Source organism: Balaenoptera acutorostrata, chromosome 3, assembly GCF_949987535.1.
Source record: "Balaenoptera acutorostrata chromosome 3, mBalAcu1.1, whole genome shotgun sequence".
Classification (NCBI taxonomy): domain Eukaryota; kingdom Metazoa; phylum Chordata; class Mammalia; order Artiodactyla; family Balaenopteridae; genus Balaenoptera; species Balaenoptera acutorostrata.
Window position 1 is genome coordinate 16,591,277 of NC_080066.1, and position 27,385 is coordinate 16,618,661.

The 27,385-nt window shown below is 34.1% G+C and overlaps 1 protein-coding gene across 1 annotated transcript; it reads right to left on the reverse strand.

The window, feature by feature from the left end:
• Nucleotides 1-269: 269 nt before the first annotated feature.
• Nucleotides 270-27,385, reverse strand: ARL5B (ADP ribosylation factor like GTPase 5B). The gene is made up of 6 exons (XM_007189856.2): nt 27,051-27,385; nt 14,690-14,750; nt 12,970-13,117; nt 10,406-10,489; nt 8,932-9,083; nt 270-6,744 (listed from the first exon to the last, which is right to left on the reverse strand). Exons 1-6 carry the CDS (start codon nt 27,097-27,099, stop codon nt 6,696-6,698), a joined length of 543 nt encoding a protein of 180 aa, XP_007189918.1. The 5' UTR covers nt 27,100-27,385; the 3' UTR covers nt 270-6,695.

The following is a 27,385-nucleotide window of genomic DNA, read 5'->3' on the forward strand; positions in this document are numbered from 1 at the left end:
TAGTTGTGGCTTGTGGGCTCTAGAGCACAGGCTCAGTAGTGGTGGCGCATGGGCTTAGTTGCTCCGCGGCATGTGGCTCTTCCCAGATCAGGGCTCGAACCCATGTCCCCTGCACTGGCAGGCGGATTGTTAACCATTGCGCCACCATGGAAGTCCCACCTCATTCTTAATCATAAAAATTCCTCTCTTTGTTTGCCTAGGTGAGTTTCTATCACTTGCAGCAAGATTGTTAAAACAAATTTTATCTTAAAAAAAAAACACGGTTCACGTCATATTGGAAAAGTAATTATTTATTATGACAAAAATAAAACTGTTGACTGAAAACAAATGAATGTTACACTGTATTGCACCATGACTGCAAATGAGCCAAAACCTGTCTAAAAGATGAACATTCCAGAGCAAACAGCATCCTTTCACTTGGGTAAGTAGGCATGCAAGCAACTCATTACAGCATAATTGCAGAAGTAAAAAATTATGAGTACCAGTAACCTAAACTTAACATATAGAAGCATTTTATGACAGTAATAAAGTTATTAAAAATTTAAAACATGTCTTTTCAACAACCCACCATTAGAAGAACGTGCTTTGAACCACTTTCAAGAAGTGATGATGTGAATGCATTAATTTGTTTGTTCTTTTAATTTTATTAATGCTTATATATTGAACCAACAGCACACATCTCAGTTGTTTGGTTGGGCTTAAGAAGCACAGTTTGTGGCTCTGAAAGACATTTTTTTCCTCTCTACGATACCAGGGGGCCCCCAGAGAGATCCAATTCATAATTTTGGCCTTATTAACACCATCTTCATTTGACCAAGCTGATTAGCTAAGATATTGTTACAGTGTTTGCAGAAAGCCTGAAGCTTGATGGATAACAATAATTTGTATTTAAACCTTAAGAAATGAACATAAATATAAATAGACACTTTAATGTAGTTTTACATTCTGAGGCAAGAAGTATATAGGGCCTGCTGTTTCCTCTTTAATGCTCTAAAGCACCAATTTATATTAAGATGGCAATGTGTAATTATAATCATTATGTTCTGATAGAACAATCGCAAGAGCAAGGCTGTAACTGCTTTTAGTTTTAGTTTTTGTTTTTTTAACCATGCTCTGTACAATAGATGAATAGGGTAAAATTTATAACTATTACATAATTGGAAATATCATAACCGTCATTTTATTTCACACTTTTAATGAAATAGCAGCTCAACTTTTTAAAAAAGTCAAAATGAAAAGTTTTCATAACTACACTGAACAGTTTACTCCAAGAGAACAAAATAGGGGCTGTAGAATCCCTGCATTTCCTGAAGGAAAATGTAAGAAGATTAAAATGATTATAGTCTCTTATGAAAAGGGCTAAAATATGCAAATAAATTATAAACATAACCAACACCAACTGATAGTCATTTGATATCTTACCAACACTGATGGAAATATATTCACAGTATAATAAAATCAATCAAATTTTAGAGTTTTTCCTTTCCCTTACTTGATTTTAATTAAACTGATTAAATATTGACTATGCACTTGCCCATGTGCTTTAATGAAGACAGTATGTGGATCTGCTACACCATGTTAGCCCTGCTAGTGGTAAACAAGAGTAAAAGAAAACAAAATCTCCAAGGAATGCTATCCCTTAGTTGTGAATTTTGCATATTTCAAATACAGTTTGGGTGAAGGGGATTTTTATGGGATTGTGCAACATCCCACAGACTGGAGCAAAGCACCTTATGGACTGAAAAATGAGGTAATTTTTTAATTAAAAATTTACAAGTTTGTGCAAGAGAACATTTCCATTCTTCTAGAATTTTGTTTTCTATTCCAAAAGATATGCACAGCACATTTTATTATTTCTCCATTTCTAGGGAAGAAGGTAGATTACTGGTTTATAAAAATGCAAAAGGTGCCACTCTCTGACTACACTCCCAAATTCTAGAAACCTGATCAGTCTTCAGTCCTTTGGTCACATTAAAAATAATATAGGCCATCCAGTTCTATAGTAAAATACTTAATTTTCTAGTAATTTTAAGTCCTTGAATGGGGGCAATTCAGTGTTTTCATTCAAATTTTCTATTGAAGATTTTTTATCTCATATTAATCTTTACTCTCAAGTTCTCTGACTTTTGTTTCTAGGTATGCCTCTAAACCTCCAATTAACATTTCCCAAACATTTCACTAGACCTTATACATTTAAAGCTGATTTTAGGTCTGTGGAACACAATATTTTTTCTACTTCAAATTTAAAACAAAGTAGCTGAAAAAAGATTTTTTTTATTGGCCTTCTCTATTTAGCTCTGGTTACCTGAAACTCTTAAAAAATACTTTTTGGGAAACTGGCTTTTAGATTTCAGTCGTCACAATAATGCTAAATGAATAAGGATGAGACATTACTGAAAACACTAACCTTGAATATAAACTACTTTCAGATTTATACAGACATTTGTAAAATATTGACATCCTCACTGCACTATCCTTTTCAGTACTGGAAAGTCAAACAGAACTGGAGCTTGGGGCAGCCTCTAAAGCCAGTAAACTCTGAACAAACTAACCACTTGCATCCAGTTAGTAAAAGCCAGGAAAATAAGCAAGATATTTTCTAGAAGAGAGTATTTCCAATATACACTGGTGTTTTATACGTAGATTAAATATCATCTTCTTAGCAATATGGCTTATTTTCTTATTTGCATTGTCAGTAACTATTAGCTCAATTTAAGTGGAGTAGCAGTTACTAGTTGATGCTTTGTTTTCTTATTTGATTGTATTCATATACTAAATGAAATGATAATGAGGTGGGAATCAAATAATAGATAAAAATAAACGTAATTTCATATTACATGTCTTTCCCTCATTTGGTTTGTTTTTTTTGTTTTTTGTGTTTGTTTTTTAGTTTTTAGTAGTAGTGTATAAAGGTTCAGGATTTTAAAGCCAAAAGATGTGTTGGTGCTCTAGTTTAAGTTCCTCAGTATGGGAAAAATAGTAGGAAGGCCATGAACGATAGTAATTGTCTAAGGTAAAACAGGTCACAGCCAAATTAAGATTCAAACCTACTTCTTTAGATAGCCAGCACAATATTCCACTAGATACAAGTCATCATGCTGTATCTTGAAGTGACTTTACCCTGACAAAATATAAAAGATCCTTTAGAAGGGAACTAGATATGAAATGTTTTGGATCCAAAGCCATAGATGAAAAGTTAGGTTCATTAAGTTGGTCTTCAAAGATAAATGTCAATGGAATTCATCTATTCTAGGTATGATACCAGTACATTTTTCTACTGGTATTGTTTTACATAGTTAAGAATTAAATGAGTGCTAGTCAGAGACAATTCCATTTATAATTTGTCCTAGGATACTACATCAAAAATATTTTTTTAAAAATAAAGCTTTTATTGTTTTAAAATTTTCTTTGCCTTGTGACTCCCCATAACTCTTTAGAGAATAATGTTTACAGCACTGCGTATATCACTCACTGTTTCCATAGGAAAATAATTATTTTCTCTTTATGCTATAGATAATGAAAGTTAATTTATGCTTAATCAAAATGACTACAGCTACAGAAGTAGCATCCATTTTAAAAATGATTTTTAACAATGAAATTTCAATTTATTATCATTCCTCTAATGAATATAGAATAAAATTATACCTTTAAGCATACTACCAAAGAACCTAAAAGCAAAACTTTGTATTTAATCGTGTTATTCAATAGATTATAGATATATTATTTCAAATTTTAAGGAATTAAATTACACTAACAATACAAAATATGCAGTATGTTCCCATATAAAAGGGCTTATTAATTCTAAAAGAGTTCTCAGATGGGCTTCAATAAGAAAGATGGGTTTAAATATGAAGAATGCAACATGTTCAAAATTAAGAAAAATGCCTTGAACTTACAAGGGTAGCAGTTACATTTTAGTTATAACAAAAGGTTTGTTAAAATTTAGTTTCTTTATCTTCAAATTAAAAACAAAATGTAGAATAATCTCCCGAAAGTAACATGGGTGGATCCCCTGCTTTCCACCACTTATTAGAAACTTCGCTAGGCAATTGAGGGATTGATTGGGGAGGGTGAAAGCCAAACTATTTCATTGTTAAATTAATTACCTGCTAATATGACTTCTAAAGAACAGGTATAATACAAAATTGAGAACTTATCTCAAAATATGAATAAAGGCACTAATCACAAATTTACATTTTTCATCAGACAATATCTTATAGTTGGTTGATTTTCAATAAATGTCAGAATCAATGCTTTAGTGTTAGATACGTGCTTGAGTCAAAATATTCTCTTGGAGTAAAGGGTAATCAGTTTTCATATTACTGTAAGAGGAAATATCTAATGAGAACCTATGAAATACTTTTAAAAAGTCTTACATGAATTTTCTAACGAACTTTTCCCAATCGTTGGCATAAAACCTAGTTGGATGTTGATTTCATCTTCAACACACAGCTAACATAAATTATTTCTAATCCAAAAACAAACTGTTTTTCAAAAAGGATTTAGAAAATAAAATAAATTGTATTTTAAAAATCAAATTGAAAACTTGAGTTTATACTAGTAGTTTGACAAAATACAATCAACTATTAACACTTTCAATATAATGCTGATGCGGTAATATAAAAAAATAACCATATAATTTGACAGAAGAAAATGGAGCCAGCCAATCTTATTAGATACAAGAAAGATTTCATAACAACAAATACAGGAATATTAAATATGATTTTTCTCAGGACAGAATTCAGAGAATTATCCTCAGTATTCATGGCTAAACTATACAACCAAGATAGAAATTCTGGCAAAGTGTGCTATCATAATTTCTCCTGCCCCACCACCACATACACACCACAAAGCATCCATATTGATTCATGTCTGCTTTTCTCTCATGTTCTTGATTATGCATTATATTAAAAACAAAATTTATCCTCTACCTGGTATAGAATCACTAAGAAAAAGGTTCAGAACAAGGTTAATGAACAACTGCTTCCCAAAGCCCAGAAAGCTTTCCTCTGGTCATTTCCAGTTCCAGGGTGTGCTACCACTAAACAGAAATCAGAAAAATGCTACCACATTCAACTAAATTAATTAGACTAAATATAATAAATCACGTATAACTGAAAACAGCAAAATTTAAACCAACTTATGATAAAAAATATTAAAATTAAAGTATTACTTTTGAACAGGTACTGATGTTCTTATGAACACTGAATCCTATTTTTGACCCAGATGAAAGAAAAATACTGTAAAAATAAAGTAGTATTCTCTATGTATGTGTTTTATCCCTTTCATAATAGCAAAATCACACATTTGAAATAGAGGATCAAAATTACAATACCTGTCCTCCCTCTTAAGGTATGCACTATTTAGATTATTGTTCATATTAGACGACTGCCTTGAAAATGTTTTAATGCTATCCAATAAGTATACTTTTGCTAGATTATGAGTTTTTAACTGTTTAAAAAATTCTTAAGTTGTTAGTGTATTAAACTTGAGTCTCACAGTAAGATTCTAAAAGCCATGATTAAATTCAGCAGTTTCCTATTATCCAGCAAAAGATTTTAGAACATGAGGCATAATTATACAAATGTCAGTTGTTTCAAGCGTATTACACTACAACCTCAAACAAATTCAAGGAAAGCCATATGGTTTTTTAAGTAATATACTGCTGGTGGTAGAAATGCTGTAATAGATACAATTTCAAATTCTAAGAAATAAAATGAACTGCTTGTATTCCTGCTTTAGCTATTGCCCAAAGCAGATGTGGTGCCCCTTGCAAATGGAATAGTTGAAATTTTTGCTGATAATAAAGTTGTTTGTAATTGATAGTAAAATATATTCCAAGTGTCTTGTTTTAATTTTAGTGCTGGTATGCTTTAGTAACTTCCGATTGTTATATATGCATTGAATAATGTGACATTCTTAAAAATACCAGATTTATTCAAAATATTTACTATCAAAGTTGGGCTTTGAAATAAGTATTTTATTTTGATTAGTTTTTAATCAAAACTAATCCTGTGCTGCAGGCAGAAAAGTGAACTTAATTCTTTTAGATAAATAGCCTACTTAATTTCCATGCTAATAGAAACTTAAAGTTATTCCATGACTTGCAATAATGTGGGGGACATTAACTCATTTAAAGGCAGTTCTCATGATGTTTCATCCTCCCCCTTATATATATATCTTCTAGGCATATTTCTTTCTCATATACAATAAGTTCTGTCCAAATGATAAGTAGTTTACAGAGGCAGCAAATATTTAGTGCTGGGTAAGTTTGCAAACAGTACCTGATAATTTCCACTACTAGTCTGTCAAGCCAGTAATTATCTGGTGGGGGGAGGGGGCAGTCAAGAAATGAAAGAAACTGGTCATTAAAGTTATTACAATACTTCAGAAAACATTAAACATATGATAAACATTTCTTACAAGGCAGTCGTTGAATAATTAGAATAAGCAGTCAGAAGAATTCTGTTGCTGAAAATAGTTATACATTATGTTCATCCAACTGAAGATTAGTGCATTAAAAAAAAAGTTAAGAAAAAATCTTTTATGTTCCAGTTCAGCTGCACTTGATTCAAGTGTTGCTCATAGAGGTTTGTGTTGTTATAAATTAAACATGCTGCTGCCTTAGCAGCCAAAGGTACTAGGAAAAATGTTCATGTCACAGAATAAATAGAGAGTCTCTTTCGAGCAAAAAGTTATCTCACACCAATCCGGGAGGTCATCCACTCTAGACCTTGGCATAACCTGAAACAAAAGACAAAGGTATTTTCAAAATGAAAAACTTTATACTTAAAAATTGAAAGCATACTTATTATTTTCAAGTCTTACGCAAAAGTTGGTACTACAGTAATTATTCATACATTTAACTGCCAACATTCAGGTAACACTATAATAAGTAGACTTTTTAAGTGTAAGATTATATAAACAAAATGGTACTAATCAGTTGAGATTTGTGGGAAACTGCTTTAGTCTCATCTTGAAGATACAGCTTTGGGGGTTTTGCCATTAAGACTATAACTATCCCACCCCCGCCTTAAGATTAACTAAACTGGGGGCTCAGGGTTCGGGGGTCTCTGCTCCCAGCGGCGAGGTGCGCCTGGAATGGCAGATGTCGCACTGCGTGCTTGGTGGCTTGGTGAATGGATGCGGGAGAAAATGGTGGCCGCGTGGCTGAGTGACCAGCCGGGGGTCTCCCACGCTGCAGCCACCTTGCCCAGATCAGGCCTCTGCTGATCCTGATGTGATGCCGCCTCCCTGGTCCTCCTCCTTGGAAACTTGTGCGAAGAGCTACAGCCATTCCATGGCCAGAAGATGGAGGCACCAATATTTGGATGCAGTATACATTTTTACACTGACACTTCTCTGTCTGGCCTGATTCCCCTTTTTTTTAAATTTTAATTTTACTGAAGTATAGCTGATTTACAATGTTGTGTTACTTTCTTCCGTACAGCAAAGTGACCCAGATATATACATATATATAAATTTTTTCATATTCTTTTCCACCATGGTCTGTCACAGAATATTGAATATATAATAGTTCCCTGTGCTATACAATAGGACCTTGTCGTTTATCCATCCTATATATATCCATCCTATATATATGTTTGCCTCTGCTAATCCCAAACTCTCATTCCCTCCCCTCCCCCCAACCTTGGCAGCCATAAGTCTGTTCTCTATATCTGAGTCTATTTTTGTTTTGTAGATATGTTGATTTGTATTGTATTTTAGATTCCACATATTAGTGATATCATATGATATTTGTCTTTCTCTGTCTGACTTACTTCTCTTAGTATGATAATCTCTAGGTCCATCCATGTTGCTACAAAGGGCATTATTTCATTCTTTTTAATGGCTGAGTACTATTCCATTCTTTTTAATGGCTGAGTACTATGTACCACATCTTCTTTGTCCATGCATCTGTCGATGGACATTTAGGTTGTTTCCATGTCTTGGCTATTGTAATGTTTCCCTTTTTTGAACCATCAGACTGTGAATTCATCAGACTGTGAATACAGATGAGATCTTATTCATTTTGATGATCCCAGAACCCAGCGCTAGCACTGAGTATTTATGTTTAATATTAAGATTTATTAATAAATAAATGCTTATTTATGAAAAATTTTAAAAAATTAACTAAACTGAAACCACTAATAGAAAGATGGCAGGAATTTCACCCTACTCTCCTAAATGCTAAAGAATGGAGTGCTTATGGCCTAGTCTTAAAAGTACAGGTCAAAAAAGTCAACATACAGCTATTACATTACAAGCTATTTCTAGTATGAGAAATAATGAGAAGGTCAGTTTGATTTGGAGATAAATAAGTTCCTAGAAATAAACTGGGTAAACCATATATAACACACTGGGTTCTCCTTGGCCTACTATGTCCAAACTCAAATTCTTAGGAAAGGAGGAATACATTAGAATGGCATTTATCTTAAATGTTTGTTGTTTAGAAGCATGCCTCCCAAAATGACTCCTGATAATAAAGAAGATGCACTCTTGTGGAAAGCTGGGAGTTTAGGCTTAATTAAGCCCTTGCAGAAAACGTGAAATTTTTTTGAAGCTTCCTCTTTCATTCAGGTGACATTACAGTTTTTTCCCAGTTAGTGAATGATAAAAGCAAGAAATGAACAACAACTGAAAATCTAGATTGTGAAAACTTAATTCAAAAGTTTGTTCTTGCCCTTTTTTGGTGAAACATTCCATTTACACTAAACGTTACAAAAAATTTGTCAGTAACTTTGTTAAATTGTAATTTAACAATAGTAATTGACTAAAATTATTCCAACCTTGTAAGCCTGAGACACAATATAAAATCTATCTTTAAGAACAAAAATGGAACAGGATTCAAAGAAGAAAGCAAGTTGGCCGAAAAAAGTTGCAAGAAATTTGAAAGAAGTCATACCTCCGCTCACACTGATGAGTACTTACCCTTCTCCTGTTAAAGCACAGCAGGACTGAATGTGCCATGGATGATCCTTAATTGAACTGAGGGTGAGGTATTTAGAGATTTCAGCTGCTGTCATACACCCTTTCATATCCTGTTTATTGGCGAAGATAAGGACTGCAGCTTTCCGTAAATCCTGCAATCAACATGAAATATTTCTAATATGTGAAATATCACAATTCAAATTAAAGTAATGAAGCAGGAGGATAAAATATGCCCTACTGAACAATTATAATGAAATCTCTCTACTTTAAAATAATCAGGAACTACTATGTAATATAAAAATTTTGTTGAAATAAAAATAAATGACCTCAAATAACCATGATTTAATGATTTACTCTAACAAAGACAGATTAATATAAACTAGATATTAAAAATTATTTTTCTACTATTGGGCCAAATGGGTCAAACTAAAAGTAAAATAAACCTGAATCTGAAATAATGACTTAAAACTATACGAGCAATATTCTAATAGGCAAATACAGTATACACTGCCAAATACTACAGAATTTCTCCAAAATTTAAAGGAGAGTACTGAAGGTAAGGGCTGGGCAATACTTACTACTTAAAGTCTTTGTACAACCTAAGCTCAGTGATTAATGTTCACTGTAGAATTGTTTATACTATCAAAACATTAGAAGTAACTTAAATGTTCATTAATAGAAGAACAGATCAAGTGTGGTATCTTCTTACAGTGAAATACTATGTAGTTGTTAAAAGGAATGAACTGAAGTTGTACGTACTACCATGGATAAATCACTGTGTTGTGCAAAAACCCTCCAAAACAAAGTTACAAAAAGACTACACACACAAACACACACACACAATACCATCATACAAAGTTTTATGAACATGAAATATAATATTCTGTAGAATTGACAAGTACATAAAAATGTAGTAAAAATATAAAAACACGCACAGGAATAATAATCACTACTTTTAGGATGGTGGAATTCTTTTAGCATTCTCTGAGAGACAAGGGAAGGAAATCAGACTGAAGAGGTCTCATAAGATAATTAATACCTTATGTTGACTAGTGGGTGCATGAATGTGTTTTATTATCTAAGTCTTTCATATATATGAACTATTTAGAATTAAATGATCCCAAATTATTCACAAAAGAATTTTCAGTTATTATAAACTGTAGGGAGGAAAAAAACCTTAAATTTTCCTTTCTCTTGCCTCAATTTATCAGACTTTTAAAGGTATGACTAAGTAGTTCTAACTTAGAAAAATATTTTCAGTAATGGTATTAGTCTCCAAATTAATGTGTTGGGTTTTCTTAAGTTTGAAAAAGTATTACAAATTTTTGACTTCATGACTTTAATCAATTTGATATATAAAACTTTGTTAATGATGAAATAATCAACAGCAGAGGACATTAATCTTTGTGAAAAAGCTAAACCAGTGTACAGATATCTTACTCCATTTGTTTTACGTTTGCTTTTCAAAATTTACCTCGTGAGCCAACATTCTGTATAATTCTTCTTTCGTAATAGCTAGTCGTTCCCTGTCAATGCTGTCAACCACAAGAATGATGAACTAGAAGACAAGTAAAAAGAAAGAAAATTAAATAGGATGTTGAAGTTTTCTGCAAAACTAAGTGCTAGAAGTACTTTCTATTATGACAACATCATCAGTATAAAATGGTCCACTGCTTTTTCATCATAAAGAGTTTATATTATACTGAATCACATCAAGCAGTAAAATCCAAATGTTAATAAGAAAAATAACTCAAAACTTCAACAAATAAAAACCATGCTGGAAAAGGTGATGTTTGAATATACAATATGCCCTAATATGTACTAAGATTTATTTTAAAATGCAGGTAAAAAAAGTAATTTTTAAAAAGAAAGTCACAGTAATTTATTCTTTCACTAAAACTTAAAAGTACTCTGTAGTCATTCAAGCAAACAATAATTATTTAAGACAGTCTCCTGCCTATTAGAAAGAAGTTAGTTTCAAAGAAAAAGAGAAACACATTTTTAAAACAACTAATGAATAAGACATTTTTATTACATAAAATATCAACAATAAAAAGGCAAGAAAAATGTGCTAAATAGAAATATATATATACTTGGTTGTTAATAATACTCTAAAGAAGATGCAGGTGAAATTAAAGAAGAGTGCAAAGAGAACAGGAGAAAGCTATTGGTAATGGTGTAAATGAAAAAAGGTGTGTTACACATTCAAAATAAAGCATCTTTGATAAGAAAAATAAGAAGATACAGTGAGAAAGGGCCCCTAAATTGAAAATTTTATGCAGAAGAAAAAGTTAAGAAATGAGATTAAGTGGTTTTGAGGGTTATAGAAGAGGAGTGAGTAAAATAAACAGACAGGAAGGGTAGAATCAGATTGTTCAAATGACTTTACAATTAGGGAAAGAGACAACTAGAGTAACCTGAATATAAACTATCAAGGGCTTAGAAAGAGATAAAAGGAAAGAAAATAGAGGGGATAAATATAAGAAACATGGCAAAGTCAGAAGAGACAGAATATGGGGAAGTAACTCTAAGTTAATGAGAGGAAGGTGTCAGAAATTAGTCAACAACTGTAACTTGCTGTATTAAAAGGGAGACATTTCAGCTTTTGGATGCTGCCTCCATGCAAAGAATTTAAGAAGCAAGATAAGAAGGGTGAACAAAGTGGTCGGAGAAACACCACATAGATAAGATCCCTACCTGGAATCTAAGACTGCAAATGCTGTGTGCCATGCTGGTGTGCTACATGAAAGGGCAAAGGATCTTTGTAGTAATTTTGATATTCTTGTAGAAATAGTTTATAAGAACATTTCATATAAATGGCGTCACTAACAATGTATGTCTTTCTGGACCCATGTGAAATCTTCTAGAGTGTTGATAATTTCAAAAAACTACCATTTAGTAATGCTATCAATATACATGGATCAGTTAGAACCAACTTTGACCTATTCACCAAAGATAACTGCTCTTTTCACACTTGGGGTTAATTCTGAGCTCTGAAAAATAACAACAGTTATGCTAAAATGTTGTTCTTCCCTCACTCTCTAACACATTTTAGTTTCAGAACGTTATTTTACTGTAGAAATATGTATTAAACTAACCTATAACCATAAATATTAGCTTACCAACCTATCCTCCCCCGCAAATAGAAAAAAAGTTAAGTGCTGCCACAGCTGCTGATTATCTACGATATGCCATCTGGTTTGACCAGTCATACACTGCACTGGAATATATACACACATACACGTAGGCTATTACAATATAAATCTAGAGGAATACATGTTTTTTATTTTAAAAGGCAACTTATTCACCAAAAATTCCTTGCATCAACACTTCCACCTCCTCTGCAATCCCCCTCAAAAAAAAAAAAACCAAGTTTTAAGAGGTTTCATTATAGAAAAAGTAATTGGTTTGGTGTACCTCTTTGAAAAGAAAAATTATAGATGCAATTGTGCATTAGTATTCCTGAAGATAAACCTCTCTCAATAGCACTGCATGGTTTAAAAAAAAAATCTGAGAAGAAATAAAAACAGATATAGAAGATATTCCAGATTTGTTCCCCAGGTTGACTCCAATGATGAAAATAAGTGACAGAGAATGCTAGGGGGATGGCTTGCAAATCATTTGCTTTTTAATTATAATCTCACCAAAAATTTGAATGTGCAATTCATGTTATTTGAAAATCCTATATTAAATTATTCTTAAAATATTTTATTCCTCCTCTAACTAACTAGGGCCTCTTATAAAGTTGGGAAAAGTTATATAATTTATCTTAGTGTCCGCTTTCTCCAACAATGGAGAGATTATAGTGTTGCCCTGAGGATGAATTGAGAAAGCCTGACAACAGTAAGCACTCCACTAATAATAGCTCCCATTACTCTTCTGACTTGCCTTTTTTCTTTTATTTGAAAACCTCAAATTCCTTACAAAAAACGATCTTATTAAAAGGGAGCTGTCAATATGCCTTATGTACAGCCTATCTATCTTCTGGGTTTACCCCTTAGTTCTTTTCATTCAAATTCGGAAGTAACTTTAGTATACCTCTGTGTTTGAGTAATACGTGTTCCAGGATGATCGCAGTGACTCTTGACCACCAATATCCCACATAAGAAAATGAGTGTTCTTCACAACTATTTCTTCAACATTGCTTCCTATGGTTGGAGATGTATGAACCACTTCATTCATTAAGCTGTTAAAAGACACCATAAAAACTCTTTTGTAAATCTTGAGAAACTGAAGCATGTTTTATCTCTATTTTTATACGAATCAATCTTCCTTACCTGCACGAACGATGGTAATCACTAGCAACAAGACTAGAACCTTGGAGAACATTTGTGCAAACAAATACCTAGACAAAGAACAACTCCTGAAGAAAGGCAGTTTTTTTGTTCTTTTAATGGAATAAACTACAGGCTTGATCTGGATAGAAGGGAACTGTGTGGTGTGAGTTTGCATTTTCGTGGCCAAAATGCCAATAACCCCATGCCCTGTTATCAGTTAGAGCAGAACCAATCCCCCATCCTGAAAGAGCAAGTTTCCAGGTGACTGTGTCATCAACACTTGCAGAGTAGTAACCACTGAATAGTAGGCTATCATTTTAAAGACTCTCTATGTGAGAAAAGACACTTGGCTCAACCATAAAAATCAGTGCATGCCTATTAACCAAAACTACAGTCTATGGGCAAATGAAAATTTATTTAGAACACTGATGCTCATATCACATGTATTATCATAATCATTGGTTAAGCATTAATTCATTCAACAAATACATATTTGCCTATAACATGTCAGTACTATGTTGGAAGAAGCTTGCAACTCTCATTTGGGTTTAATATATGTATTTTTGAAGCTGTGTGCAAAATTATTTCAACAATGACAGGTTTCTGAAATGTTTATTTCTAATGTCCAAAGGCTGTGTCAATATTAAATTACATAATGGCCAATGAATGAATGTTTTAAAGAAAAACAAGTAGTTATTCAACTCTGAAACAACAAGCCATAAGTTCGTGGCTTTTTAGCAGAGTAGCTCAAAAAAACATTAAGTACTGCTTAATTGAAGTATTTCTGGAGAGCTGTCAGCTGATGTACTTAAGATGAGGTGGGAAGAGATAAGAAGCACGCAGTGGAGCACTGTATTTTATAACTATTTGTTAAATGCCTGGGACACAGATCCATTTCCACTGTTTAACAAGGATCATTTCATTGGCACTGAAAGGATAATGGGAGGTTGTCTGACAAGTGGCTGTTAAAAAATTTCCTTAAAGTATTAATGTATTTCTCTGAAAGTCTTAAGCCTCTCCCTGTTGCAAGCTACCAAAGCAATATTTTCAGGGGCGATCTTCATTTCTTTTGATTTGACAAGTCTGGGTATGTTAAAGAATTCCAGAACTATTAGTCAGGAGAGTAGCAATAGCTTCCTAGATCGATATCAATCTATTTACATGGACTTCAGAGGGGGAAGAACTTAGCGAAATGTACTTTATTCCTTCCTTCCAGCACTAGAATGTGTGCTTCATTTATTTTTAGTTTAATATTAATTCTTTCTTTCAAGGCTGGAAAAAGATGAATGTTTTTGACTGTAGCAAACATACAGCAGTTTACCTTACTCACTTTTTAATAAATTTTGTGTTTGGTAAAACACAAAACCATGTGTTTAAGTTTTCCCATTATATTATAATGGTATCTCATTCTTATTAATGATACAAAATTAGCTCCAATAACAAAAATAATAAAAACTGTTTAAATAAACACCCATACTTACAATTGATAAAGAATGGTGGTTTTCCCTGCGTTATCCAGTCCCACTATAATTACTTTGTGTTCTACAAAAAGAAAGCAAACCATAAGCATTTAACACTGCTGCATACTTCAATTACATGCTTTCAACAATGATTATTAGTTAGCTCTCTAATGAGAATCATTCACTGGATGTTTATTCCTGGAATAAGATACCAGAAATAAAGTCAAGGCTACTTGCCTTACGTGAGGCAATCTATTATGATGTTCTCTCTTATAAAAGAATGAGGGAGATGGCTAAGAGGGAGGCACAAGAGAACTCTGTCACTTTTGCTGAGTTTGGGGGGGAAAACCCAAATACTAAACTTGACGAGACATTATGACTTAAAATGTAAGTAAAAAAAAAAAGTGTTTTACACACCTGCTTGCCCTCTCTACCAATCAGATTAGCTTTTTATCAAGTTGTTTTTACAGCCAGATGTTTTCCAACCTACATGTACCAAGATTTTTTCTTTTCACTTTAAAATACAATTGAAAACATAAAACTAAAGAGCTTTCCCTGTCAATAATAAGACACACAATTTCAACCAGTTTTCATTCCTTCCATTAATTTACAGATAAATAAGCAATTACTTAGTCTTCAAGGCTTTTTCAGTCTGGGTTTTATAACTCTTTTGAGCAGATACTCTTTCCACTCTCTGTATACAACAAAACCTCTTCAGTTCCCTCTGGTGCCATGGGCTAAAAGTATCATTTCTTTCATAAGGATTTTTAAGGCCCATCTAATTATTCTGTTACTTGGTAGATATTTTGAAACGTCCTTAGAACTCAGAGGTCATCTTTTCTAGATTTTAAACTATACAGAATACATTGAAGTTTCCTCTTCCCCAGGACAGAATGCTTAAAAAGTTACACGTGAAACTCAGCAGGGTATGCAAGGAAGTCACCATAAGAACCTCTGCACATAATCAACTGATTTGTAGTGAATTTGACACATTTCATACCAGATCCCTGCTGCTCTTGTTAACCTCTAATGAGTATCAAAATTCTGATTATACATCTGATCAAATATCAGCTGATATTCCTAAAGTATCAATATTGCATCAGTCAAAAAGAGGAGCCATAGTTCACAGACAAGTTCTTATATGACAAACCATCTTTCTATCTTCTCATGACCTGCATGCTGTAGGCACTGTCTATACTAATGCAGGACAAATGACATGGTCCTCTGGAAGGGCTATTTTCACTATGGCAGGCGCTACTTTGTAAAAAAAGAAATAAAACTTGTTTGCTTATTATAACTCACTATCATTCTCTTTCTGACTCTTTTGATTTGTAACCCCTAATTTCTAATGGAGCCAATCGAAGTGTTGCCCTGTTTCTGTCCCTTACAGTGTAAGAATGAGAGCACTCTTATCAGTGGAGGAACAAACATTCTAAATTTTGGTGAAATTTTGGTGACAGCTGGAAACTCCACCTATCCAGGATCTGGAGACCACGTGGTCCCAGCGGCTTGAGAAGGAAGCCACTAGTATAAAGGTAATCTCAACCTGGGTGCAGATACTCCTGCTGGGAGGAGGGAATGGCAAGATAGTACCAGATAGTACCATCATTGTTGAACTCAAGTGAACACCAGGGCCATTTTCAAACATGCCTGCCCCTGGCTTCACATTTGTATTATAATGATGATCACAGTACTGAAGGCCTGTGATGGTAAAACTCATAAATAATGCATCATTTTGAAAGATTGGTCCCCAGTTTAAACTAAGTCAGGAATGACAAACCCTGAATGTAGATAGAGTATGAATTTCATTAAAGTTTCAAATGTTTGATTAACTTAAGGTTTTTTAAGGTGACTTTTCCTCCTCATTGATAGGAAAGTTAGGGGTTAAGACAAAACACAAAATTTCAACTCTGTCTTATGATGAAGGTATGTATATCTATCCTTCAGGTAAACTGAGACCCATCTTCTGATGTTAAAACTGAGTTTATATAAAAAAGCACCATTAACAATAAAGGAACAGCTAAGTGCTTAAAAGCATGAAATAACCAGAAGTTTATTTTAAATCTTTTCTTTGAAAAATGTCTTTAACATTATCTATACAATAAGAGTAAAATCAAGTTCAAAGAGCATTTACTAAAAAACCAAGTACAAAATAAAAGCTGTTTGTACTCTATGCACAACTGTAATTCTTCCTTCTTTTTTCAAATGCCTCTGTTGTACTTAGCGGCTACTTGAGTATGTCAGTGACCAAAGACTTCATTCAGTTCACAAATGTTAGTAAAGTTTTTACCTATCCAAGGAACAATGAGAAAAATATGGAAAGTGACACATATTCTTTTATTGAAAATAAAATTAATATGTTGCTTTAAATGTCCCCAAGTGGTGTCTAGATTAATCAAGTATAAAGTTTCTTGAAGGTATCATTGAATCACAGTGCTCTATCAAATTTTCACATCAATACATACCAAAAGCATAACTACGATCACACAGTAGTGCATATTACTTGATGTTAAAAGGGGGCCCTCACGCTTGAAAAACATGACACAGGGGTGCTTGTTCTGTACTGCTGTCTTTCTGGTTGGGCATAATCAACAGGCCATATACAAATCTTATTTTATGTACTGAAACACAAAAGATCAACTAAGCTATGTAACTGTCAGAGTGATTTCCTATAGAGTAGCTTTGATAAAAACAATTTCCTTTGCCTGTCATAATTAACTAAAGCAGATGTGCAAAGATGGTTTATTATGTATTTATCTAATAGGTTAAAAAAAAACTTTCAAAATATATCAGTTATGGTTCAAGTCAGTCTCAAATTAAGGTGAGAAAGCCTTTATGCCAAAGGTCAAATTGTGAATTGCTGCCACTGAGAAGAACATGAAACGTTTTAACATCATTTTTATTTACAGAGCAGGAAGCAGAGATTTCCATTTCACTAAAATTGAAATTTCTAAAGTTATGAGGAGAAAATTATACAATTGTATACTTTTACAACTTCAACTGCTCCTCAATATGTATATGTAAGCCATATATTCTTAACTTCCAACTCTTCAAATTACTCTCCATGAAAACAAAATATTTAGTTGATGGATTGAAACAGTTATTTCTCAGTTAACCTTAAAGAGGGCAAACTATAACATGGGTAATACTAAATTCTTTATTTAAAACGGACTTCACAAATGTAATTATAGAAAATTTACTTTTTCCCAATGTTTTCCAATAACATTATGAAAAAAAATATGATGTTAGAGTAATAGGCTGACCATGCTTAGGGGTAGGAATGTGTGTGTTGGGGACGGGGTGTGTACAATTTAAGACGATTTGTGGATAGCTGAATAATTTTGGGTTAAGCATTACCGTAAGAATCAGTTATAAGGAATCCAAATGTTTTAAAAGTATGTCTGCAAACCAGGAGATGGTCACTTTGGGCATCTTATTTCACGAGAAATCTCTTCCAGGAGACCAAGCTGCACCTCTCCTCACAACAAAGGTGTGAGAAGAGTATTTCCAGTGTTACTAACGATGCATCTCCAGAGCCCAACACAAAGCAAGTTTATTTACATCAAATGAAGGAAAAGGTCCCATCACAGAGCTTTTGTTTAATTTTGACCAAGTGTTTACACATAAGTTTCTCTATTGGCTTGGCTTTGGTGTTTAGTCTCTTGGATTTCCTTAAAAGCTGGCTTTACTTTTCTTTTCTTTTTTTTTTTTTAGGGAAGGCATAAAGACATAAATACTATACAGGATGAAGCTTCAAAGAAAATTAGTAAGCTCACTTGCTTGTAGACAAATACAGGTTAAATGGCTAACAAGAAAAATGATGAAAAAGGAACTTCAAAAAAAATAAGTAGAAGAAAAAAAAGTTTCTCCCTTTACCCAATTAAAAAAATTCTTTTATAAACTCAGTTTGTAGTTTTAGTACAGATACCAAACAAATAGAATTTGTAGTTTTACAATGAAAACAGACTAACATGAGAAAAGCATTAGAGAAGCACTAAATATTGGCAGTGTTAATAAACTGTGAAATAATATGTTAACATTTATTTTATCATGTTAAAATTGGATATTGTTAAAATGTATGACAAAATGACTAACTTTTAATTTTGAGATATAAGATAGCCACCCAAATATCATGAAATAGGGATTGCTACCTTCTAGATACATAATACCTGCACTAAAATTGTTATATAATGAGAACAAGCCCTATGTGAACTGAGTATGTAGACAGCTATATAACTAAACAAATAAAAATGCCCTATGCCAAATCTGGTGACTTAAAATTTGAAATATTGCATTTACAGAAAATAAGTTTGCATTATTGCAATAGGTAGGTAGTAAAATGTCAGAGGATATGATGTCACAACCTGAGACCTGAAGGCCTGGACAGCAACGAGGAGCAGTCTGCCTCTTGGAAAGAACAAAAAGAAAGAAAAAGGAGAGCTATAAAAAACTCTGTCTTATATTATTCTATACTAATTCTATACTAATTATAGAATCATAACATATCATAGCTGAGAAGAGACTGCAGAACGTGAGATCTACTCCTTCTCTCCCACTTCTTCATCAACAAATGTGTTACCTATATGGCAACTTTGAGGAACCCAGGTCTCCAAAAATGCATAAAACTACTGACCTGGGCCACCTTGCATATTTTACAGATAAAGAAATTACAGGCCTATGAAGTTAAAAAAAAAAAAAAAAATCAACCCAAGATGCTATTTTCAGCAAAAATACACTTCAGGAATGAAGGGAAAAAAAGACATTTTCAGATAAAAGAAAACTAAGAGAATTCATTTACCTGCAAAACCACACTACAAAAATGGTAGAGTTCTTCAGCTTGAAAGGAAATTCACAAGACGGAAATTCAAAACATGAAAAATAGTAATGTGGGTAAATATAAGAGAAAATTTTACCCTCTCTTAAAACTTTAAAGAACATGTGATTGTCTATGGCAAAAATTATAACACTGTATTGTGCAGTTTATAACATATGTAGATACAATACAAATAGCATGTAAGCTGTATGGTTATAAATGACAAGGGAAGAGAGTATCCAACTACATATACAGTCTCAAGGTTCTTACACTTTACAAGTGTTACATTATTAACTCTAAGTAGACTGCAAAAAGGTAAGAACTCATGTTGCGATCCCTAGAAGAACCATAAAAATAATGTGAAAAGGAATTGCTTAAAAAGTCAATAAATAAATTAAAATAGAATTCTTAAAAAAATTAACAGTCAACCCAAAAGAAAGTGGGAAAGGAAGAATAGAGTAATAACAAAACAAACACAGATGGGACAAACAGAAAACAAATGATAAAACAGTATACCTTAACATTTCACCATGCCATAAATCTAAACACACTAATAAATTGGATAAACATTCCAATTAAAAGGGAGAGAATTTCACACCAGACAAAATAAACAAGATCCCAACATACGCTCTCTATAAGAGATACACATAAAGATATAAAATATCTAAACAAAATTAACAACCACCTTAACCTAATAAACATTTATAGAACATTGCAGACAAATGCAGAATGCACATTCTTTTCAAGCGCAAATGGTATATGCACCAAAACAGACCATTTAGATGAACTATAGAAAGTCTCAATAAATTTGGGGGGGAAAAAGAAAGGAAAGCTTACAGAGCGTGTTTCTGACCACAATGGAATTAAATTTGGAACCAAAAATAATCTATCAAGAAAAACAAATATGTGGAAACTATAACAACACTCATAAATAAGCCATAGTTCAAAGAAGAAATCAAAAAGAAAAAATTTTTGAAATGTTTCCAACTGAATGAAATACAATATATGAAAATCTATGGAATAAAGCTAAGGCAGTACTTAAGAGGAACATTTACAGCTGTTTATATATGAAAGGAAAAAGAAACAAAAACAATGATGTTTATATATGAAAGGAAAAAGAAAGAAAAACAATGACACCCAGTTAACCCTTAAGAAGGTGGGGGGAGGGGAGTAAAGCAAACTCAAAGTAAGCAGATGGAAAGAAATAAACAACAAGAATTAGTAAATTAGAAAACAGAGAAACAATAGAGAAAATTAAAACCTTTTCTTTGAAAAGATTTAACAAAACAAAGATGGGACTGACACCACCTTTAAAATTTACCGTGAAGTCACTGCAAGAGAAGAGAAAGTCTAGAGGTAAGAATCATCTGAGTTTCAACAAAAACTCCAAAGTAATTCACTGGTAAAGAAAAGTCTTCAGTAAATTATACTGGGACAAGCAGATATCCGTGTAAAAAGATAATGAAGCCCAACCCCTATTCACATCATAACCTCAAAATAATCTGAGATGGCTCACAGACCTAAGCATAAAAGCTAAAGCTTCTAGGTGAAAGGAACAGGACACAGAAAGTAACAGCCATTAAAAAAAATAATAATATATAGAGAAATTAGACTTCACCAAAACCAAAAACTTCCACTCAGCAAAAATCGCCATTAATAAAATGAATAGGGAAGCTGCAGGCTGGGGGTGGGGACGGGGGTATATTCACAAAACATATCTGACAAAAGACTCAATTCTGGGATATAGAAATAATTATAAAGAATAACTTTTTTGACCCCAAAAAAAAAAAAAACTGGCAAAGGATTTGAACATTTTTCAAAGGAAGATATACAAATGGCCAATTAGCACATGAAGAAGTGTTTAACACCCCAAAATCATCACAGAAATGCAAATTAAAACCAAAATGAGATAATAACAGTACACATCCAACAGAATAGCTAAAATTAAAATACTGGCAACGAAGCCTCAAATGTTGCTGGTGAAAGTATAAAAATGGTATAACCACTTTAGAAAACAATCTAACAGTTTCACAATATTATAACTCATCATGATGCAAATGAATAGACAACTGTGGTATATTCATGCATGGAATTACTTATAACAGATCTATGGGGAAAGCTTCCAGTGTGAAGGGCTAATATAAAAATAAATAGAAACAGAAAAAAAAAAAAAAACTAAGACACTTAGAAGACAGCATTATGAAGTAACGCCACAAGAATAAAAAAACTTAGCAAATAAAGTTTTTATAAATTAGAATTATGATAGCCGAAAATAGTCAATAGGATTGGAAGACAAAGGAAATATCCCAGAACTCAAAAAAAAAGAACCAGAAAAATGGAAAAGGATAATTGACAATCAATTTAGTGCCATATGACCAATAAGATTTCCAGAAAAGTAGAGGAAGAAATCCTAAATTTAAGAAAGGAAGGAAGGGAGGGAGGGAGGGAGGGATGAAGGAAGGAAAGAATTCCTACAATGGAAAAAGGTGCAACTTTGTGTTGAAAAGGTCCAATGAATGAAGACACAATAAGGCACACCTCTTTCAAATTTAAAAATATCAGGAATAAATGGAAAATTCTAATATCTACTACAAAGAGAGGGAAAAAATCAGAAAAGAATGATACTGGTCTTAACAACACTGGAAGCTGGAGGACAATGACAGTACCTTCAAAATTCTGAAAGAAGCGTTTTCAACTTAACTATATCCAGCCCAATTATAAATCAGAAGTGAGGACAGACCAATATATCTTCAGATATTTGGAATCACAAAAAAAATGACCACTTTGGGCAACTTTGCAGGAAATTTCTGAAGGATGTACTTCATCAAAGTAAGGGTAAAGCAAGAAAAACGTAAGTTCTAATAAAACAGAAAAGCAAAGGAAATTCCTAGAATGATAGCAAAGACAAGTCCAGAACAGCTGTGTGGCAGGCACAGAGGAAAAACAGGTCCAATTTGGAGCAGGATGGAATACTGAGGGGGCGGGTAGGAAGGATAAATCATCTGATAGGTGTGATGTGTGGAAACTGTACAGAGAGCTTTTGGATGGCACGAAATGACTTAGCCAAATGTACAAAGAAAACTAAGGCAATGAGATATGATTATGTACTCTAGGGGGAAAAAAGCTGTAGAAAAAAGGGAAACATAATTACAGCACATTGTGGCTCAGTAGTAACAAAACTTTATAGTCACAAAAATGAAAAGATAGAGTGTGGATTAAGCCAAAATACTATACTGGGATAAAAAATATGTTATATGTTGATTATATCTCAATTCTTAAAAAAAAAATTACAATGTTTAAAATTTCCACATACGTATATTATCCAGAAATGTGGAAGTATATGTTGGGAAAAAAGTTAAGAGATTAAAGAGATCTGACAAACACACATCATTTTCAGACTTTAGCATTATATAACTTTTTAAAAAGAATATGTGTTACTTCGATATAAAATTTTTATGTTTGAAAAACAAAACAAAAAATTGAACAAAAGCTTTTGTATTGGGGATATAACAGCGAATAAGACAAAGTTCATGCCTCAAAGAGTTTATTTCTATTGAAACAGACAATAAGTAAACAAATAAACTTATATGATTACAGGTAGTGATAAACGTTACTCAGAAAAACAAAGGGTTAAGACATAGAGACTGAATGTTGGGGAGGTAAGAGTGGTCAAGGAAGGAAAGGGCTCTCTGAGGAGTGACATTTGATCAGAAGTCTGAACCATTTGAAGGTATGAATAAAGCGGGTTCTGGAAAACGGGGAGCAGACAGTGGTAAGTTTAAGTTTGGTGTGTTTGAAACTAGCAAAAAGAACAGAATTAAGAGCAGAATACTAACAGGAGACATCAGATGTAAGCCATCAGAAGTGAAGAACAATAACGATGACATACAAATTGGATATCAGTGCTCAAAATGATACCATGAAATTCACCAATGAGAAAGAAATAATGAGATAATGAAATTAAGTTAAAATGTCATTGTTTTTGGTTCTGAAAATGAACTACAATTAAAATCATATTCCAGGGCTTCCCTGGTGGCGCAGTGGTTGAGAATCTGCCTGCTAATGCAGGGGACACGGGTTCGAGCCCTGGTCTGGGAAGATCCCACATGCCGCGGAGCGGCTGGGCCCGTGAGCCACAGCTACTGAGCCTGCGCGTCTGGAGCCTGTGCCCCGCAACGGGAGGGGCCGCGATAGTGAAAGGCCCGCGCACCGCGATGAAGAGCGGTCCCCGCACCGCGATGAAGAGTGGCCCCCACTTGCCGTAACCAGAGAAAGCCCTCGCACGAACCGAAGACCCAACACAGCCAAAAATAAATAAATAAATAAATAAAGTAGCTATAAAATTAAAAAAAAAAAAAAAAAATTTAAAAAAAAAAAAAAAAAAAATCATATTCCATTCATTCTTAATTCTGGATAAAACAAGAAATAACTGACAGAAAAAGACCAAGGTCTGTGAAAGTTTAAAAAGAAGTTTAAAAAAAAGGAACGCTCAACTTCTGAGGTGAATCTAAAGATAGATATACACGTATGTATTTTATATAGGCATAACCTCATTTTATTGCACTTCGCAGATATTTCGTTTTTTACAAATTGAAGGTTTGTGGCAACCCTGTGCTATCAGATGACAGCAATTTTTAGCAATAAAGTATTTTTAAATTAAGATATGTACATTGTTTTTTAGACATAACGCTATTGCACATTTAATAGACTGCAGTATAGCCTAAACATAACGTTTATATGCACTGGGAAACCAAAAGAAATTGTGTGACTTGCTTTATTGCAATATTCGCTTTATTTTGGTAGTCTGGAACCGAACCCACAGTATCTCTGAGGTATGCCTGTACAACACACATAAACAAACACAAAGATATATACAATAATGTCTGCAAAGATAATCAGATTTGAAATTATTTCCTTCAATTGATAAGTGCATTGAAGTAATCAGTCTTCTAGCTTAAAATCAAGCAATACATAATCACAGAGACTAAGAACGTAGTTTGTAACAGCTTTATTTAGACGATACATGCTTTAGTATACTTATTCCCAGAAAGGTATCAAATTTATGAGAAGATGCTTGGTGCTCTAAAATACTACAGGGAAAAAATGTTGGAAGAAAGATAAGGGAAAGGAGTATTTAAGGTAATATAAGCCATTGTCAACTCTGCCTGTACATTTGAGTCATCTTGGCATTGATGCCCAGGGCGCTCCACCCCATTCTGATTTAACTGATCTGAGGTGGGGCACTGGGCATACTATGTGACCAAGACTGAGTGATTTGAGTATCACTGGATTAGATGTGTCACAGTGGTAAAAATGGAAAATGCTGAGATTGTCAGGTGATACATATCGAAAGTAAAAATACAGGACTAAAGTATCAATCTGATCACATTATTCCCCTGCTTTAAAAACAACATACATGACCAAACTCTAATGGCTCGGCTCCCATGGCTTGCAGTTCAACGTCTTAGTCTACACACAAGGCCCTCTGTGATCTGGTTCTCCTAGCTACCTCTCCAACCTCATCTCCTCTGACTCCCCCACAGGCAAACTAAAATACAGCCAAACTAAACTATTTTCAGCTTCCCTCAATGCACCAAACTATTTCATTCCTCTCCCATTTGCGTATTAGTCCTTCTGCCTAGAATAACATAGCATGCCTTGTAAACACCTACTTACCGCTAAAGTTCAAGTATACCTTTTTTTGTAAAGTCTTCCAGGAACCACCTGAGAAAAAATCAATCACTTCCTTCTTGTTGACCATCACCATGCTTTTATACATACCTGTGAAATAATTTACCATGCTGCATCTTTTTTTCCCCAATCTGTCTCATTTACTGATTCTTGAGTACTTTGAGAGCAAGTAACTATGTAACTTTTCTGTATTTTAACCTTTGCCGTCTGCTAGGCCTAACTCTGATGACTGGGTTATGGCCTATGACTAAATGTTAGTTGCATGAATAAATGGGAATAAAATGACAGAATAACCACTATGTAGTTCTAAATTTTCAACAAGGAAGTTAAAGGGAAAGAAAAATTCTAAACAGTAATGGGGATTTACGAGGACTAAACAATTATGTGACTACAAAAGTAGCCCATGAATGTCTTTCATCATCTGCCGAATTTTCCCTCTACATCCTTCATTCCCTTCTAGTCTGATTAAGAAAGACTAAAAAAAAAAAAACAAAAAGACAAACAACAGTAATAAAACAGAGAGGAGAGAAAAGGGAATGGGACAAGTTACACAGGGAGAACCAACGACTTTGGTAATGTTTTATTTCTTAAACTATGGGAAAAGATAAGCAGGTGATTATTAATCTTTATACTTTTAAACATGTCTTAAAAAGCTGCTTTACATAGTAAATTCATGTAACAAGGATTAGAAAATATAAACTACTGAAAAAATGTATTAAATTTATGGATAATATCTATATGGAGTTAAACTCTGGCCACTTTGAAATCACTTGATAAGTGCTATCTGCAGTAATTTCGTTTATACACACACATGTATATGCGTATACATGTATATGCGTATACGTGTATATGCGTATGCATATATCTATCTTTATTAACTTGTAACCTTGAAAAAGGCTATTTTAGTATTCTTATCGACCTACGGAACAAGTGACTAAAACCATTTCATTCTGTTCATAACTTCTTAAATCCAGAGAAAAAATACCGCATTAGCAGTAAAAAATTGGTATCATCATAAAACACTGGCTTTTATTACGCCCGGGTATTAAATGCAAAATGAAACTATTTGAGTTTTAAAACTGGTTTCAGTTTCTGAGAAAACACTCCGTTAAAAGAATGACTAAAACTTTACCTATTCCCGGCCCTTTCTGTCTGGGTATTTTCTCTCTTCAGAAGCCATCACATCTCATTCACTCTGACTCAGAACAGGTTTTACAACTTCTTGGCCCTTTGGACTTGCAACTTTTAGACGTCTCTGAACCAGTTCTAGACTAATTACGGATACGCAATATCCTACATAGAAACAAAAGCATTTCGTTTTCCAACATCGAAGAAAGGAATAAAGGGTTTAGGACGAAGATTTCCAGAAACCGGTGTATCTCAATAGGACAACTCATTCCCGAGTCCTGGAAAGCAGGCGAAATCAGAGAGAACGTGAAGGCGCACTGGCTTAAAGAGCAGGGCGCAAAACAAAAAAACATTAGTAATTAAAAAAAAAAAAAGTTGATTGCTTTCTGGGTGGACACTTATCCTGGGGCAAGACTTAGGATGCTTAATAGAGATGGAAAAGGCCCTCCAAGTGCCTCCGGGTATCATTAGGTGCTTTCCGCTTTCCTTCGCTAAAATCCCCAAATTCTTGGTTTGGATCCAGGGACACCAAATGCCCCCTCTTCTGACATTCCATTTCTCCCAACCATCATGTTGCACCTTCTTCCAGCCTAAAATAGTGAGTTTCTACCCGCCTCCTCGACTAAGTCACTTCTCTGAATCTCAGAACGTTTGTGTCCACCTAGAAACCTGTCTCCCCTCGGCTGTCCCCTTCGGGGGCTAGACCCTCTGCCTCGGATTCGAGCCGTTGCGCAGCTCCATCCTTCTCACCTTGGTTACAGAAGAGGCTCCACAGTTTAGCGAAGATCAGCCCCATCATGAGCACCTGGGCGGGCCACGGGGTTCCCTCAGCAGCAGGTGCCGCTGCGCCGGGCCCCCCACCGCGGCGCTGGCCGTGGGGAACCAAGGAGAAACCGACTGGGACCACGCGGCGACAGCACTGGTTGGCGGAAAAGCCGCGATCGGCCGCTCAGCTACCCGTCAGAAAACGCTGTGCCGAGTCCCTGCCCGAGAGTCCTTTGTTCGAGTCCACTGAGCCCAACGCCGACCCGTAGTCCCTTCGGTCTGAACCCACCTACCCACCAGAGCCTCAACCAGCCCCAAGC